Here is an 18,433-nt window from a genome sequence, read left to right as displayed (position 1 = left end):
GTGGCCGGCTTTTAAGTAATCTGCCGACGTCCTGCTTACCTGGACGGACGTCGACTTTTGCAGTGGATCTTGAGCGACCTGACAGTGACAAGCCCTCCTCACTGGGAGGACCCTGTGGCCCTGAAGACTCGATGCTCGGTGTGTGTGTGTGTGTGTGTGTGTGTGTGTGTGTGTGTGTGTGTGTGTGTGTGTCTGTGTGTGTCTGTGTGTGTGTGTGTCTGTGTGTGTGTGTGTCTGTGTGTGTCTGTGTGTGTGTGCGTGTCAATGTTTAAGGTTAATAGGATGGGATTCCACGCATCCCACCCCCCAGGACAGAGACGTAGAGAGGGAGGGGGGAGACACAGGGAGAAAAGAGGGAGAGGTGAGAGGGTTGGGGGGGATTGGGGTGACGGTAATGATGTCCGATAGATGAAAGGTGAATAACTGCTGAGAATTAGAATGTCATTGAGCACAGAGGGGAGATCAACCGCACGCAAGGCAAGCAGAGATACCGAGATCATTCCCCCTGACACAAAGGAGTGTGGGTGGGTGTGTGTCCATGTCTGTGCGTGTGTTTCTGTCTGTTTGGCTAGTAATAGTAGAGATAGGAGACTTTGGGAGATACCATTACCTATGTGTCTGTATGTGGTGTGTGAGTGCATATGTATATGCACATGTGTGTGTGTCTCAGTGTGTGTGTCTCAGTGTGTGTGTGTGTGTGTGTGTGTGTGTGTGTGTGTGTGTGTGTGTGTGTTCAGCGTGTGATCTTTAACCTGTCACCATTACTCTGCACACTATGACCTGTTATAAATACATGCAATCGTTTTGTTATTTTATTCTCGTGGGGACCTAAAATTAATTTCCAATCAAAATTATATTTTCCATAAACCTTAACCCTAAACCTAAACAAGGCTAAAATAGCCTTTGTCCTCATGGGGACGTGGGAACGATGGAGAATTTTCCTTGTTTTACTATCCTTATGGGGATTTTAGGTCCCCACAAGGACAGAAGAATCAACACACACCTTAAACATTGACACGCACACACACACAGACACACAGACACACAGACACACAGACACACACACACACAGACACACACACACACACACACACACACACACACACACACACACACACACACACACACACACACACACACACACACACACACACACACACACACACACACACACACACACACACACACACACACACACACACACACACACACACGCACACACACACTGTGGTACTGCAACCCTGTAAACAACCTTCCAGTGTTAGTTACAATGGGAAAATGAGTTTTCTCAATTTTCTCCATCGAAAACAGCTTAGGAAAACCTCATTCCATGTTGGAACTAATCTTCCTTGTGTATTTCTATATTTCCAGCTTGGCGGAATGCATGCAGAGAAAGAGTGTCACAGCTAGATCTTGGCTTAGGGTTGTGGATCAAAAGAATGCTTTTTCAGGGTGAAAACACATGCCGTACACGAGAAGGCCTTTCTCTTCGACTACACAGCTTAGTGCGTTGAGGTCAGCTGTCAGGGAAAGGGTTGTGATGCCTTCGTTAATGCGTCACACAGAGGTTCTAAAAGTGTTCCATGTGAGTTATAAAGGGTTCTAGAGTTACAGGAAATATGAAGTATGATCCTAGATTTGAAAGAGTTGGCAAGAAGAGACAATGTGCATCTCTAGCATAAGTCCTTCTCAAGGGGGGGTGTGTGTGTGTGTGTGTCCAGGGAGGGGAGATATAGTTAGAGCTTCATCATTTCTCTGACATGTAGATTAACCATAACCCAGTGGAGCAGGAGACCTACAAATAAGTACAGGAACTGACTGTAAATTCTCTCCGCCCCGGTCTTTTGACAGATAAACACCGTTCTTATCCAAGAAAATAGGTCCAGCAATCACCCACTGTATAGTAATGTACTTTTGTTGATTTAATTATTCTTAGGACACTATGTGTGAATACACACACACACACACACACACACACACACACACACACACACACACACACACACACACACACACACACACACACACACACACACACACACACACACACACACACACACACACAGCGAGCGCGCCTTCCTCAGCATGTGTATGAGACAAGCTTTGTTATAACATACTCCGGAGACAAAACAACTGGAACTAAGAGATACCAATGGTTTCACGTTTATTTATACAGATTGAAGCCTGTCACACACACACACACACACATATATTTACACACACACACACACACACACGCACACGCACACGCACACACACACACACACACACACACACACACACACACACACACACACACACACACACACACACACACACACACACACACACACACACACCATCGCTCCTTACTTAATGTGTGTCTCAGGAACCATACACCCACTCACATTGTCATGTGTGTGTATGTGTGAGTGTCATATCACGTTCATTACTCTATACAACAACGGCGCGTCACACATACGCCGTCACAAACACCAGTGGCGAGTGGGAGAGATACACACACAACCATCCACACGTTGGCAGCACGCTCATTTTGGCTCAGATCCCTTCTCTTTGTACCCTCACTTTGTTTGTTTGTCTTCTTCTTTTTGTCATTTAATCTGCTCTTTCGCTCTGTGCCTCGGCCTTCTGGTTATCTTTAACTTTAATCTGTCTGCTATCTGACAACTTGCAATGTGTACTGTATTCTACTGTATTTTAGTCAATGCCACTCCGACATTGCTCCTCCCAACATTTATATATTCCGTCATTTTACTATTCAGACTGTATTACACTGTATTAGACTATTAGACTGTATTCAGACTGTATTAGACTGTATTACACTGTATTAGCCTATTAGACTGTATTCAGACTGTTTTACACTGTATTCGACTATTAGACTGTATTCAGACTGTATTCAGACTGTATTCAGACTGTATTAGACTATTAGACTGTATTCAGACTGTATTCTGACTGTATTCAGACTGTATTCGACTATTAGACTGTATTCAGACGGTATTACACTGTATTAGACTATTAGACTGTATTCAGAGTGTATTCAGACTATATTACACTGTATTAGACTATTAGACTGTATTCAGACTGTATCAGACTGTATTATACTATTAGACTGTATTCAGACTGTATTCAAACTGTATCAGACTGTATTCAAACTGTATTAGACTGTATTAGACAGTATTCAGACTGTATCAGACTGTATTCAAACTGTATCAGACTATATTAGACTATATTAGACAGTATTCAGACTGTATCAGACTGTATTCAGACGTAATGGCTGCATCAAAAGTAGTGCATTATAGATGGAGTAGGGTGCCATTTGGCACGCAGGCTATACCTGTTATACTATATCTGGAACTGGTCTGGTCTGGTCGGAGAAAGACTTGGACACACATACAGAAGCAGACACACACAGGCAGACAGGCTGCACACACACACACACACACACACACACACACACACACACACACACACACACACACACACACACACACACACACACACACACACACACACACACACACACACACACACACACACACACACACACACACACACACACACACACACACACACACACACACACACACCCACTCACGATGCACACTTGTCTAAACCTCTACTCTGGCACAGACTGTGCTGGCTGATTGAGGTTGACTGTGGTATTATTTCATTAATTCAGTTTTTCAACTTGGTCCTCTTTCCCTCCCCTCTATTTTTCGTCGGAGGAAGAGGGTGGCGTCCTCGAGTGCTCTACAAATCCCCATCACTGCTGATCATTGTCTCAATTACTCATCCGTCGCTCCCTCCTTCTTTCCCTCCCTCTCTCCCTCCCTCCCTTTCTCCCTCGTTCCCTCCCTCTTTTTTTCCCTCCCTCTTTTTTTCCCTCCCTCCCTCCCTCGCTCCCTCCCTATCTCTCCATTCCATTCTTGTTCTCTCTCCCCTCTCAGCTCATCCCAAGTTACTCTGTGTCCACTCCTGCACCCCCAAACCGCATCGTCACATTCCTGCTTTTCTCGTTCTCTCTCTTTTTCTCTGTTCCAAAGTGACGTGGTTAAGACTAAAGAGCATGCTACCGCTACTTTCATAATCCCTCTCTTTTATCTTTCTCTTTTCTTTGTGTTCTTTTGAACCATTACCATAAGTGACAACAGCTTAAAGTCATCTCTTTTCTCCTCCCTCTCTCTTCCTCTCTCTCACGCTACGTCTATCACTTCTCATAGTCTACTGCCTCAGTCATGTCAGCAACAGCTTGTCATAAACGATCAGTGTCTCTCTCCTCCCTCTCTCTGCCTTCCCTTGCTCTTATGATCTCAGTGTCTTCTTCGTTAAACTCCCCAAAGCGATCATTTCTCTTCTTCTCTTCCCCTCAATCCTTTTCCAGCCTTTCAGTCCTTTTTTACCTCCATCTGTGCCCCTTTCTCTCCCCTCCATTTGGTGTTTCTCCTCTCCTCCCGTTCAGCCGGTCTCTCCTTTCTCCCCCTCATCGTCTCAAGCATCTCTCCACCGTTCTCTTCGCTCTCCTATCCATCCCTCCATCTTGATGTCCTTGCCCTCTGCTGATCTCTCTCTCTCTCTCTCTCTCTCTCGTCTCCTCCTTTTACACTTCCCAACACACACAGGCTGGCAGGAGAGACGGAGGGATGGAGAGGTGTGATGCGTAAGGCTCTCTTCTTTCACACCTCTCTCTGGCTCTCTCTCGCTCCCTTCTCTCCTCTCCATCCAACACCTTAGTCTGTAGCCTCAAGCCAAAGAGAGACAAAAATGGAGGGAGGGATGTATTTCTTTAGGGAGGAAAGCAAAGGTCTGCCCTTGAGGCTTGAACCGAAAGAGAGGGAGGCGAGAGGTAGAAAGAGAGAGGAGAGGAAGAGAAGGGAAGGGTATGCACAGGCATTTCGCTACACCCACAATAACATCTGATAAACACGTGTATGTGACCAATAAAAAAATTAAATAAAAGTAATAATAATGATAATTAAAACATAAAAAATTTGAATTTGATCTCATCATTTCTCTTCATGACTCACCTCTTTCTTCTCTCAGTAAATGAGTTTAGACTCAGCCTATGGATTACATTAGTTTGTACCGAGTTGTGCCACTATTTATCCTCTCTGTTCCTCCCCACCTGCACTCTCCCATCTTCTCACCTCCCTTACCCACTCCTCTCCCGGCCTGAACAGTTCTCTAAGGAGCAGAGCCTGTTTGGTGGTTCTACTGGCTAACTTGGATAAAAGCGCGGTGATGACAACACCAGGGCTGTGGGTTCAGACACCAAAATGTTTACTTAACACAATAAATTGCTTTGGATAAAATCATCTGCTAAATGACCATACTGCTGTACATACTGTTCCATTACTTATTGCAGATGTCCATTTATCCATTTTATATCACGAATCATAAACTTTGATTATCGTCCCTTCATCATAAGAATAATACACATCATCATCATCATCATCATCTAGTCTGGAGCTACAAGCCCATCTCTCTGTCCTCCAGTGTGTTAGTCCAGTCTAAATAGTATACTTCTATATCAGGGCAGTTTATTGAAGTTAATTAGTTTGTATTAGGGACTGAGTCCACAGAGCTCAGTCAGTAGGCTGTTAAATGAGATCCTCTGGGCCGAGACCTTAGCACCTATTAAAAGCCTCCCATCTTGTAGGACTGTGACATTTCACGGCTTCTGTGTGAGTTTAATCACTATGCCTGCAAATGTCACTCATGTTTTGGTCGGGTAGAATGGTTTGGCTGTATGAATGGGAGGCATTGTGAAAGGAAGAGTGGAGGGAGGGGTATTGTATGTGTGTGCATAAGTGCATGCGTACATGCATTTGTTTGTGTGTGTGTGTGTGTGTGTGTGTGTGCGTGTGACAATCCTCCTAATGTGTTCTATGTTCTTCCCCCTCCAGCCACGTCAGATGGGACGCGCCAGGGTCTGGAGAGTATGAGGGGAGGAGTGTGTGCCACGCAGGGCATGAAGGTGGTCCTTAAAGTGGGACAGAGTGAGTACTGACACACACAAGCAGTGAAAAACACACACCGACTACTATATTCTCCTCGGAGTGTATTAGTGTTGATTAGAGGCAGAGAGCTGGAGGAGAGGAGCAGCCAGGATCACACAGCTCTAATGAGGCCTGTTGACTTCACTCACTAACACACTGAACACCACTATTCTCTCTGATACTGGCTCTCTATGCACACTCACACCAACTAGTTCTCACAGTCTCACGTCAGAATGATGTTTCTCAAACGTCTAATTTCAAAGTGTTTAAGGTTAAGTGCAGACATTAACACCAAATGGATAAGGTTAGGGTTAAAGCTTAGGATAGGCTTAAAACAAACATCTCAAAAACGACTTTCTATCACTGGATTCGAACATGCAACCTTCAGTGGCAGATGCGTAAACCTACTTGAAGGTAACAGCGCTCATTACTGCTCCTAGTGGCCGGTGTCCACGTCATCTCCCGATTTCCCCAGACCTGGATGGACGTTGAATACTGACTTGTATTACTGGTGACCTGGCTGCTTCCAGGGTAGGGAGTAGGCTGCTCTGTCTGGGTATCAACACCACTGGTGACCTGGCTGCTTCCAGGGTAGGGAGTAGGCTGCTCTTTCTGGTTGTCAACACCACTGGTGACCTGGCTGCTTCCAGGGTAGGGAGTAGGCTGCTCTTTCTGGTTGTCAACACCACTGGTGACCTGGCTGCTTCCAGGGTAGGGAGTAGGCTGCTCTGTCTGGGTATCAACATCACTGGTGACCTGGCTGCTTCCAGGGTAGGGAGTAGGCTGCTCTTTCTGGGTATCAACACCACTGGTGACCTGGCTGCTTCCAGGGTAGGGAGTAGGCTGCTCTTTCTGGGTATCAACACCACTGGTGACCTGGCTGCTCTTTCTGGGTATCAACACCACTGGTGACCTGGCTGCTCTTTCTGGGTGTCAACACCACTGGTGACCTGGCTGCTTCCAGGGTAGGGAGTAGGCTGCTCTTTCTGGGTGTCAACACCACTGGTGACCTGGCTGCTTCCAGGGTAGGGAGTAGGCTGCTCTTTCTGGGTATCATCACCACTGGTGACCTGGCTGCTTCCAGGGTAGGGAGTAGGCTGCTCTTTCTGGGTGTCAACACCACTGGTGACCTGGCTGCTTCCAGGGTAGGGAGCAGGCTGCTCTTTCTGGGTATCAACACCACTGGTGACCTGGCTGCTTCCAGGGTAGGGAGTAGGCTGCTCTTTCTGGGTATCAACACCACTGGTGACCTGGCTGCTTTCTGGGTATCAACACCACTGGTGACCTGGCTGCTCTTTCTGGGGATCATCACCACTGGTGACCTGGCTGCTTCCAGGGTAGGGAGTAGGCTGCTCTTTCTGGGTATCAACACCACTGGTGACCTGGCTGCTCTGTCTGGGTATCATCACCACTGGTGACCTGGCTGCTTCCAGGGTAGGGAGTAGGCTGCTCTTTCTGTGTGTCAACACCACCGGTGACCTGGCTGCTTCCAGGGTAGGGAGTAGGCTGCTCTTTCTGGGTGTCAACACCACTGGTGACCTGGCTGCTTCCAGGGTAGGGAGTAGGCTGCTCTGTCTGGGTATCAACACCACTGGTGACCTGGCTGCTTCCAGGGTAGGGAGTAGGCTGCTCTTTCTGGGTGTCAACACCACTGGTGACCTGGCTGCTTCCAGGGTAGGGAGTAGGCTGCTCTTTCTGGTTGTCAACACCACTGGTGACCTGGCTGCTCTTTCTGGGTATCAACACCCCTGGTGACCTGGCTGCTTCCAGGGTAGGGAGTAGGCTGCTCTTTCTGGGTATCATCACCACTGGTGACCTGGCTGCTCTGTCTGGGTATCATCACCACTGGTGACCTGGCTGCTTCCAGGGTAGGGAGTAGGCTGCTCTTTCTGGTTGTCAACACCACTGGTGACCTGGCTGCTCTTTCTGGGTATCAACACCACTGGTGACCTGGCTGCTCTTTCTGGGTATCAACACCACTGGTGACCTGGCTGCTCTTTCTGGGTGTCAACACCACTGGTGACCTGGCTGCTTCCAGGGTAGGGAGTAGGCTGCTCTGTCTGGGTATCAACACCACTGGTGACCTGGCTGCTTCCAGGGTAGGGAGTAGGCTGCTCTTTCTGGTTGTCAACACCACTGGTGACCTGGCTGCTTCCAGGGTAGCGAGTAGGCTGCTCTTTCTGGGTATCAACACCACTGGTGATCTGGCTGCTCTTTCTGGGTATCAACACCACTGGTGACCTGGCTGCTCTTTCTGGGTATCAACACCACTGGTGACCTGGCTGCTCTTTCTGGGTATCATCACCACTGGTGCAGCTCCTGGCTCTGTATATGTACCATGGAGAGGAAAGGGTCTCTCTTGGCCCTGCTAATGACTCTGCTGCGAGGGCCCTTGGGGGACGGAGTGTTTTAGATGTTAGTCATACTTTCTCTTAGATACACATATTTTCATACTTGGTTGTAAACACACAAACACATACAGCGGTCAGTAGAATTTTACACACACATACACACACTAGAGCTGAGCGATTTGTGCTTTTTGAGGTTTTTCTGTGTCGGTTCGATTATTCAAAAATGTTCACGGTTTAGATTATTTGGGTTGAAGGCTGTAACAGCACAGAATAAAACAATGAATAAAAGTCCCATGATTGTAGTGACTGTCCTTTACTGCTGATCACTTATTAACTATCATTTATTCACTTTAATAAAATACTTCAGTTGTTGTGTATATTACATTTGTTTTATTGATGACTTTATTATTTCATTCCAAGTCATCGTCTCTGTAGAGCTGCTGCCTGTGCTGTCTGACAAAATCACTATTTGAGTAGTTCTTCAAAGTAAAGAAGGCATACTTTTATGACTGCTGAATACCAACTATCATACTTAGATCATGTATTTTCAGTTAGAGATGCCTCACAAAGCAACAGCTTGACTCTTCTGTAGCAGGCGTATAAAAAAAACACAGACCGGACAAGTTGATGCGCAATGGATTGTGGTCATTGTAGTTAATTACCTTCATTTTATGTGCTAAACTGTGTAGAATATTGGCCTGTTGGAAACTACAACTCCCTACTACATCGAACAATTCAGGCTGGATCTGTGCAATGACCGTATTGAGCTCACAGAAAAACAAAATGGAATTCAAATAATTGAACCAACGTCAATTAGTTTAAAAACTGATAAATAATCCACATTTCGGTTCATCGCTCATCACTAATACGTACACAAATAATACATTTTTACCCACATAGGCATTCTCATTGAACACCCCACCCATTCATCCCCTGTTCCTCTACCCCACCCCACATGCATACGTACACCCGTCCACATGCGCGCGCGCGCACACACACACACACACACACACACACACACACACACACACACACACACACACACACACACACACACACACACACACACACACACACACACACACACACACACACACACACACACACACACACACACACACACACACACACACACACACTCCTCATAATATAATCCTCTCCCTCCTCTCTCCCACACATTTCCCCAACAGTGTTATCTGCTCTCTGTGTTGTTGTGCGTATTGTGGAAGCTCTCATCCTGAGAGGGAAGTGCTGCTGCTGTCTCTATCTCTCCATCATTCTCCACACACAGCCCACCCAGAGGAGATGCATAGCACTCCCTTTATATCTATTTTATTTCCTTCTCTCGCTCTCTCTTTCTTTCATTGCTGGTTCAATGAAAATCGGCATCATTGACTCTCTTTCACCTTTCTTGTTCTCCCCTTGCTCTCCCTTTCTCCCCCTCCCTTTTTCTTTCTTTCTTTCACTCAAGCTCTCCCTCCCTCCCCACCCATCTTCCTTGCTCCTTCCACTCCCCACTCCCCACTCTCTCCCTCAATACCCCCCCTCCCCAACGCTCTCTGTCTTCCATCCTCCTTGCCCCCTCTCTCTCTTTCTCTCTCTCTCTCTGTCGCCACTCCTTTCTCTCCTCCTCACCCCATCTCTCCTCTCTCTCCCCTCTTTTCCTCTCTCCTTCTCTCCCCCTCTCCTCTCTCTCTCCCTCTCTCGTCTCTCCTTCTCTCTCTCCACATCTCTATATCTCTCCTCTCTCTCTCTCTCACTCCTCTCTCTCTCCTCTCTCTACCGCTCCCTCTCTCTCCCCCGCTCTCTCCTTCTCTTCCTCTTCTCTCTGTGTTATATGTTGTGTGTCTGAAAGGTCATGTCTGCTCTGTTCGTCGTCACACACACACACACACACACACACACACACACACACACACACACACACACACACACACACACACACACACACACACACACACACACACACACACACACACACACACACACACACACACACACACACACACAGTCTCTCTCTCTCTTCTTTCCTACACACACACTAGAGTCCACCCTCAGCAGCCCCAGCAGTCATATTGATTCAAACTCCCCTCATGCCAAGTTCTGATTGGCTGTCTTTCATCAGAGGGCCCGTCGACCAATAATACCTGCCACTGTGTATGGACCTCCGTAAATGTCAGTTAGTGTAGAATTATAGCTCTGCACATAGACTGTGTGTCCGCGTGTGTGTCTGTACATTGTGCAGTCTCTCTGTGTACTCAGCACAATAGGGACGTTTATTATGTCCCCCTCAGTAAATCTATATGGGACTCTGTCATAGCCATGGGTAGAGGATATTAAGTGTCCTAAATGGCACCCTATTCCCTTTATAGTGCACTAGTGTTGACCAGAGCCCATAGGGACGCAGCCTAGCACTTCAGTGGGGCTGTTCCCTGTCTGACAGATGGGGTGGTGTGGTAATTGGAGATGATGGGCTTTTATTACAGTTTTATATTCATTGTGGTCATTTTACAAATGGAAACTCTTTAAGTATCCTATTTTAATCTTGTTGGATAGCTCTTTTGGAAAATGACGTTGGAGGACGATCAATATTTAGTTTCATTTAATGGGCCCCAGAGGCGTTGCATTAGCGCCAGATCTTATTATTGGTGTACCTGTTTTGAGGTTGTGTTATCTTGACCGGGGTATACCCCTGTTTCTTTCCGCTAGACCCCTATGGACTGCCCCCGAAACCTGCCAAACCAGACCAAAACGCGGGCCGTACCAACACCAGAAATACAGGTAAGAGGGGTGTGGAAGAGCTTACACACTTACACGATCATGAGGAAAAACTTCAACCAAAAAAAACAAAAAAGCGAGTGAGTCGAGAAAGGAAGGAAGCGACAGAGAATGAGGAACGGTAAAAAAACGACAGATGGAGAATACGAGCCAGCAACATCTGTGGGGTCTCTATTAATTCCATCCCTCCATCGCTCTCATCCCTCTCTCTGTCCATCCGCTCCTTTCCTCTCCTTCCCTCAGAGCTAAGTGGCGCAGGCGAGGAACGACAGCACTAATAGCTACCCGGAGAGGGGGGAGGAGGGGGAGACCGGGGGCGCAATTTGAAAGAGTTATTATGGTCGTTAGTTTGGGCGGCCTGGTTTCTGTTGGTCCGCGGAGAGAAGAGAGGAGAGGAAAATTATAAATCTGAGCAGAGAGAGAGAGGAGAGGGAGATAGAGGAGAGGAGAGGAGAGGAGGGTAGCTGATGCTTGAGGAGAGAAGAGGAAGATGAAAGGACAGCCGAGGAGAGGAGCGGGATGTTGTCTCATGGCAGGGAGCTTGTTGACCTGTTCTTTGTGTGCTGGGTTGTTCTGTCCCAGACACATAACCTGTGTCCCAAACCAAACCCTAGTCCCTATACAGTGCACTACTTTTGACCAGGGCCCACAGTGCTTTAATCAAAGGTAGTGCACTATGTAGGGAATAGGGTGCAATTTGGGATGCTGCCTCGCAGGCCCTTTCTCTAGTGTGAAGTGTAAATGAGAGAACTGATGAGAGTAATGGAGAAAGCACGGAAGACAGAAAGGGGGAGTGAGAAGGGAAGAAGATGGCTTTAGCTGTTGAAAGAGAAAGAGGATAAACACTGAAAAGGGGAGAGAAGGGAGATAGAGGGACACTAGATGGCTGTACTGTTGAATAGGAAAGAGACAGAGAGTGGGGAGAGAGGGGGAGGGAGAACGAGGGAATATGAGGATAATAGAGAGAGCTGGTGAAAGGAGTAGGAGGTAATGGAGAGAGATGTTTGGGTAATGGAGGGATGGAGGGAACGAGAGGGGGAGGGAGGGAAGAAAGCGAGAGGAGGAGAGTGGAATTGGCGACTAGTATTAGCGTTTTGCCTCTCTGTCAGTCAGTCAGTTAGTCCTGTGTACGCGGTAGGGGAGCTCGCAATAGGGGGTGATGAAAGGGCGAGCCGAGGGGGGGATGTTATTATGTCCACAATGACCCAGAGAGAGGGAGAGCCACAGAGTGAGGGGAAGACGAGACGAGAGAAGGGAGGGGAGAGAGAGAAAATGAGTGGGGAATGTGCCAAGAATAATGATAACCCAATCCCACTGCCGCGCTTCGCATTACCACCCTAAACGCTACCAGCACCGACGTTCGCACGGGCAACACGACCACTCCTCACAGGGGGTCCCAAACCCACCAGACACCTGCTGGGCCGTAACCGTACATGCGGTCGGACCGTGCGGTTGGGACCAGGTTCCAACCAGGCAGCTTCACCGTGTGGTCTCAAGCTATAGAGACCCAGATTACCCCACTACTGTTGACCATAGTCCTGCACAATGCCCTATGGGCCCTGGTCGAAAGTAGTGCACTACATAGGGAATAGGGTGCCATTTGGGACACCGCATCAACCACCCAACCATTCGGGCTCCTTTATGTGGATAGCGCTAATGCTACGTAAACAGTGTTGCCAGGCTTAAGGGATGTAGCGCTACCTTGATCCACACACTGTAGGCTGCTGTGGCTTCAAGCCAGAGCCAGCCTCTCAGTAGGCCTCTCCACAGGCACAGAGGAACATTCCAAACACTCTTATATCCAATGCCATCCACTTATTCATGTGGATAGACAGACCACATATGGTCACGGTCACATTGGCTGCATTTTTGCTGCATTCCTCCTGGTATAGCCTTTCGTGTTCGTGCCACTATAACTGACAGGAGACTGTTAGTCACCTTGCTGTGGTGTAAACTATTTATTGGCGCGTAGTATGTACATGTGAGAGGTTACACCCTGAAAAGGCACGGCATGCCAAAACGTTGGTTCCACCCCTGAGTTATAGTAGATAAAGAGTTTACAGAACAAAATATTAGGATGTTGGACTTTCTTTTCGTTATTCACAAACGTAATTTAATTACTGTACTGCATTAGTTTTGAAACACGTTACCCCCAACTAGGGATTAACATGGGTAACCGGGATCCCGGGATACACAAACATTCAATGACAAGACCCTGGAAAGGACATTTTACACAATGTCACAATAACGCAGCAGCAAATGAGCAAAGAATTAAATAGCACATTATCCAAACAGGTTGTCACGTAGAAGCCTTTATCCTGGCGTATATACTTCACACAAAGTTGCCATTAATTCAAAGCACATGTGTAATTGACACTCCCGACTGCACACGCGACCCGAATGCAGTCAATAAACCCCACAGGAAACCTTTACAGAATAGTCTATTAAATAACGCATGCCTCTTTGAGCTGTCATTGTGACTCTTCAGACAGTCACACATTTATAGACCTATGCACAATTCACTAGATAGGCTGTCTGTTAACAATTCAGAAAGGCATGAGGGAAAATTCTATCTTCTCCTGTTCTAGAGGCAATTTTCTTATCCAGTCCCAATCCCACCGAAACCCAAAATGCTGACTACTGTCGCATGAAAATTCCTAACTTTATTCTGTAATTAATAGGTTGCATTATCAAAACACGTCTCTCCGCTATAACATTTCCCCCACTTCTCTGCCCTTATGAGAGCTTCGGTAGAGAATGTGTGGTCAACAAACAGTAGGCTAGTATTACCGTTATTTAGCTAGGTAAGTCACTTAAGAGCAAAATTTTACTTACAATGACAGCCTACACCAGCCAAACCTGGATGACACTGGGCAAATTCTGTGCCGCCCAATCACGGCCGGTTGTGATACAGCCCTGGATTCGAACCAGGGTGTCTGTAGTAACACCTCTAACACTGAGATGCAGTGCCTTAGACTGCTGCGTCACGCGGGAGTAGATATGGATATTTTTAAAATAGTGTTGGTTCCCGTTAAGATTCCTTAATATTTAAACTATGTCCACTCTTCATCTCCCCGTTATTCATGAGCTGATCTGCTGTCTGTATAATCATCAACTAGATTTTGCCAAATATATGAGATATATAGATGTGGGGAGAACCCTGGCTTAGTGACTTGGTTTTCAATGCTTTAAATGGCCACTTCTAATTTTTGCGGTATTTCTCGGGATAAATATGAATTAAACCAGCATTGCAACTTGGCTGATTTTCTGAAAAATATTTATCCCTACCACCAACACTGAACATATGAAATGTAAAAGGTTAGTGAAATAGAAAGGGATATTTGGGGATTTTGGCAATGAGGGCAAATGATCTGCTACCTTCAAACTGCATACATAGATAAAAATGTTATCCACGAGTTCATCTGACTCTGGGTAAATAGATAAATTACCTCATTGCCAAAATCCCAAAGTATCCTTTTAAAGTAAACATTTATTGTGTCATTTTACAGGTGGTGCTGGTAACACCACTCATCCCAGGATTCCTAGCGGTGACGGCGGTGGTTCGGGAGGCACGGGTGGTGAGAACGGACCCCTTCCCCCCTCCAACGTGGCTGTCATCGCCGGCGCCGCAGGAGGCTCCGCCTTTCTCCTCCTGGTCACCGCAGTGATCTGCGTGGTGTGTTACCGGCGGCGACACGCCAAGCACTCGGAGTCTCACCACCCACCCCTGTCGCTGTCCTCCCTCACCAGCCCCAAGAGGCACGGCGGTGGGCACGGGGGCGGCCACGGGAGCGGGAATAACAACGGCTCAGAACCCAGTGACATCATCATCCCCCTGCGGACTTCGGACTCGGCGTACTGCCCTCACTACGAGAAGGTGAGCGGGGACTACGGCCACCCCGTCTACATCGTCCAGGAGATGCCCCCCCAGAGCCCAGCCAACATCTACTACAAAGTATGAAGGTCGTCACCATGACAACCTACAGTACCACCAACTACCACCCTTCCCTGTTCTATTCAGTACAGTACCACCTACAACCTACCTACAATATACCCTGTTCTATACAGTACAGTACCACCTACAACCTACCTACAATATACCCTGTTCTATTCAGTACAGTACCACCTACAACCTACCTACAATATACCCTGTTCTATACAGTACAGTACCACCTACAACCTACCTACAATATACCCTGTTCTATACAGTACAGTACCACCTACAACCTAGCTACAATATGCCCTGTTCTATACAGTACAGTACAGTACCACCTACAACCTACCTACAATATGCCCTGTTCTATACAGTACAGTACCACCTACAACCTACCTACAATATGCCCTGTTCTATACAGTACAGTACCACCTACAACCTACCTACAATATACCCTGTTCTATACAGTACAGTACCACCTACAACCTACCTACAATATACCCTGTTCTATACAGTACAGTACCACCTACAACCTACCTACAATATACCCTGTTCTATACAGTACAGTACCACCTACAACCTACCTACAATATACCCTGTTCTATACAGTACAGAACCACCTACAACCTACCTACAATATACCCTGTTCTATACAGTACAGTACCACCTACAACCTACCTACAATATACCCTGTTCTATAGAGTACAGTACCACCTACAACCTACCTACAATATACCCTGTTCTATACAGTACAGTACCACCTACAACCTACCTACAATATACCCTGTTCTATACAGTACAGTACCACCTACAACCTACCTACAATATACCCTGTTCTATACAGTACAGTACCACCTACAACCTACCTACAATATACCCTGTTCTATACAGTACAGTACCACCTACAACCTACCTACAATATGCCCTGTTCTATACAGTACAGTACCACCTACAACCTACGTACAATATACCCTGTTCTATACAGTACAGTACCACCTACAACCTACGTACAATATACCCTGTTCTATACAGTACAGTACCACCTACAACCTACCTACAATATGCCCTGTTCTATACAGTACAGTACCACCTACAACCTACCTACAATATACCCTGTTCTATACAGTACAGTACCACCTACAACCTACCTACAATATACCCTGTTCTATACAGTACAGTACCACCTACAACCTACTTACAACAGTCCCTCAATGACTTACTCCAAAACCAGATCTTTAGGGCACTATACAGCATAAGAACTGCCCTATCGAACCCCAGCCACAGGTGTGTGTGTCTAGCTTACTAAAGAGGCCATCCTTCATGCCCACCACTCTTCACTCAACTGTGTCACTAAGCGAAGTGAAGGTTTGGTATATAACCCCCCTACTGGCCCCCACCGGGCCCTTTAAAGAGGACAGCAATGACAAGTACTCTTGGCTACGCCCCCTTTCTTTCTCACAGCGAATCGAAACCCCCCATCCAGAGCTGAAGAGAAGATTCCCGCCCTATACACCATGAGGACAAGTGTGAGAGAACACACACCAAGCAGGTGTGAGAGAACACACACTAGTAACGCCACAGCATGGCCTTATGGGACTCGGACCCTAGAAAACCTACAGTCCAACTACCATCCAACCAGAGAACTCTGTCTGTATCTCCAGTGCTGTGCTATATCAGACCTATCGAGACTGGCCCCTGACTGGCCCTTGACTGGCCGCTGAGACAGACTGTGTCCCCTAATGTTAGTTTGTTTGTTTGTGTGTGTATGGTTTCTCATTGGACCAGGGGCCTCTGACTCTCTCGCCACGTGATCAGGCTCAGGTGCCAGAGGTCAGACCAATTGAGTCTTAGTGACATTCAGATTCTTGTATATTTTAATAACGTGTGTATGTGTGTGCTTGTGTATGTGGGACTAGGATAATAATTATGACACTGCTACACGTACAGGTGTGTGTGCAGTTAGTGTGCTTTAGTACAGCGAGTATGTGTGTGTTTTGTGTGTCAGTGTGTGTGTGTGCCTGTATTTCTCTGTGTATACACTACGTGCGAGAGAATGTGCGTGTGTGTTTGTTCTTTAGACTTGTCTTAAAAACCAAAACTCAAAAAAGTGAGCGAATATAGGAAGAAAGTGAGATTTTTTATCGCTATCAACACTTATAGATGATATATATATATGAATATCCAGTAAGTCATTTTTAGACGTCTTGTTTTCTATTGTTTTTCATTTTTATTCCTCCACTTGTAAAACTCCACTTCTTCTGTTACTGCTAGATATTTTTTATCCGCTGGTTTATTGTTTAGAAACATGACCTTATTTCCTTCCCCTTTGAGTTGTAAATTAATTTAATCCCTTTGTTTTTCTTTTCCTGGCGAACGGAGGTCTCTCCCTCTCTCTCTCATCGCCTCCTCCCTCCCCACCTCCCTCTGGGCCTCCCACCCCTATGTATATTTTTATAGTTCTTGTAATATGCTGTAGTTTTGAAGTTTAGGCCTCGTTTGTGGAAGTTGTTGAGGTAGAAACCATCTATGAACTTTTTTTTTTTTTTTCAAATGTTTTTGAACACACAAGAAAAAGCAAGGGGGAAAATAAATGAGGGAAGGTTCCAAAAGAAATGAAATGAAAAGCAAGAAGGTGAACCGGAGTCACTGTCTAGGGAGAAAAGAGAGTGACTGAAAACAGAACTTCTGTTAAAAGAAAGAGAGAAAAAACTGAAGAAGGAGTTACACACTAAGAAAGAAGAAGAACGCAAGAACAGATGGAAGAAGAAGAGGAGGATAGGAGTTGAATTGAGAGATGAGAGAAGGATCCCTGGGAAGGATAGAGAGAGCGAAGCGATGACTGTGGCGGAGATAGGAGTCTTTCCTTTAATGGAGTGCTGCGAAGGAGTGATGAACCCTAGGAGGAGGGAGGAGAGGAACGGACACGCAACTGAAATGGATTTCAGGGGGGACACCTCACTGTGGAATAAGGAGGAGAGATTTAATCTCCCACACACACACACACACTGACAGATAGACAGACATACTCCCCTTTTACCTCGCAACAGCTTTATATTTCAGACACACACTCTTTAAGCTGATTATAATGATAGACACTCTGCAGACACACTGATCCCTCTCACATTCTCTTTCACTGTCAGATACACACACACACACACACACACACACACACACACACACACACACACACACACACACACACACACACACACACACACACACACACACACACACACACACACATACATACATACATACATACATACATACATACATACAAACAAAAGAATACGCTGATTTTACACACATACTGAGGACAAATACATACTGATTGCATTCAACACCACTACATCTTTGCCTCACACACAGACACA

General features: G+C 46.4%; 1 protein-coding gene across 1 annotated transcript in view; it reads left to right on the top strand.

The window, feature by feature from the left end:
- LOC129835243 (ephrin-B2-like) overlaps positions 1-18,433 on the top strand; it is a 74,682-nt gene that overhangs the window by 55,177 nt on the left and 1,072 nt on the right. Inside the window, exons 3-5 of the mRNA XM_055900777.1 lie at positions 5,904-5,996; positions 11,057-11,128; positions 14,635-18,433. The exon at positions 14,635-18,433 is cut by the window's right edge and continues 1,072 nt beyond it. Coding sequence (XP_055756752.1) covers positions 5,904-5,996; positions 11,057-11,128; positions 14,635-15,086 — 617 coding nt within the window. The 3' untranslated portion in view covers positions 15,087-18,433. The remainder of the gene's footprint in view (positions 1-5,903; positions 5,997-11,056; positions 11,129-14,634) is intronic.

The sequence above is a fragment of the Salvelinus fontinalis genome, chromosome 36 (assembly GCF_029448725.1).
Source record: "Salvelinus fontinalis isolate EN_2023a chromosome 36, ASM2944872v1, whole genome shotgun sequence".
Classification (NCBI taxonomy): domain Eukaryota; kingdom Metazoa; phylum Chordata; class Actinopteri; order Salmoniformes; family Salmonidae; genus Salvelinus; species Salvelinus fontinalis.
This window is presented reverse-complemented; position numbering and strand designations above follow the sequence as displayed.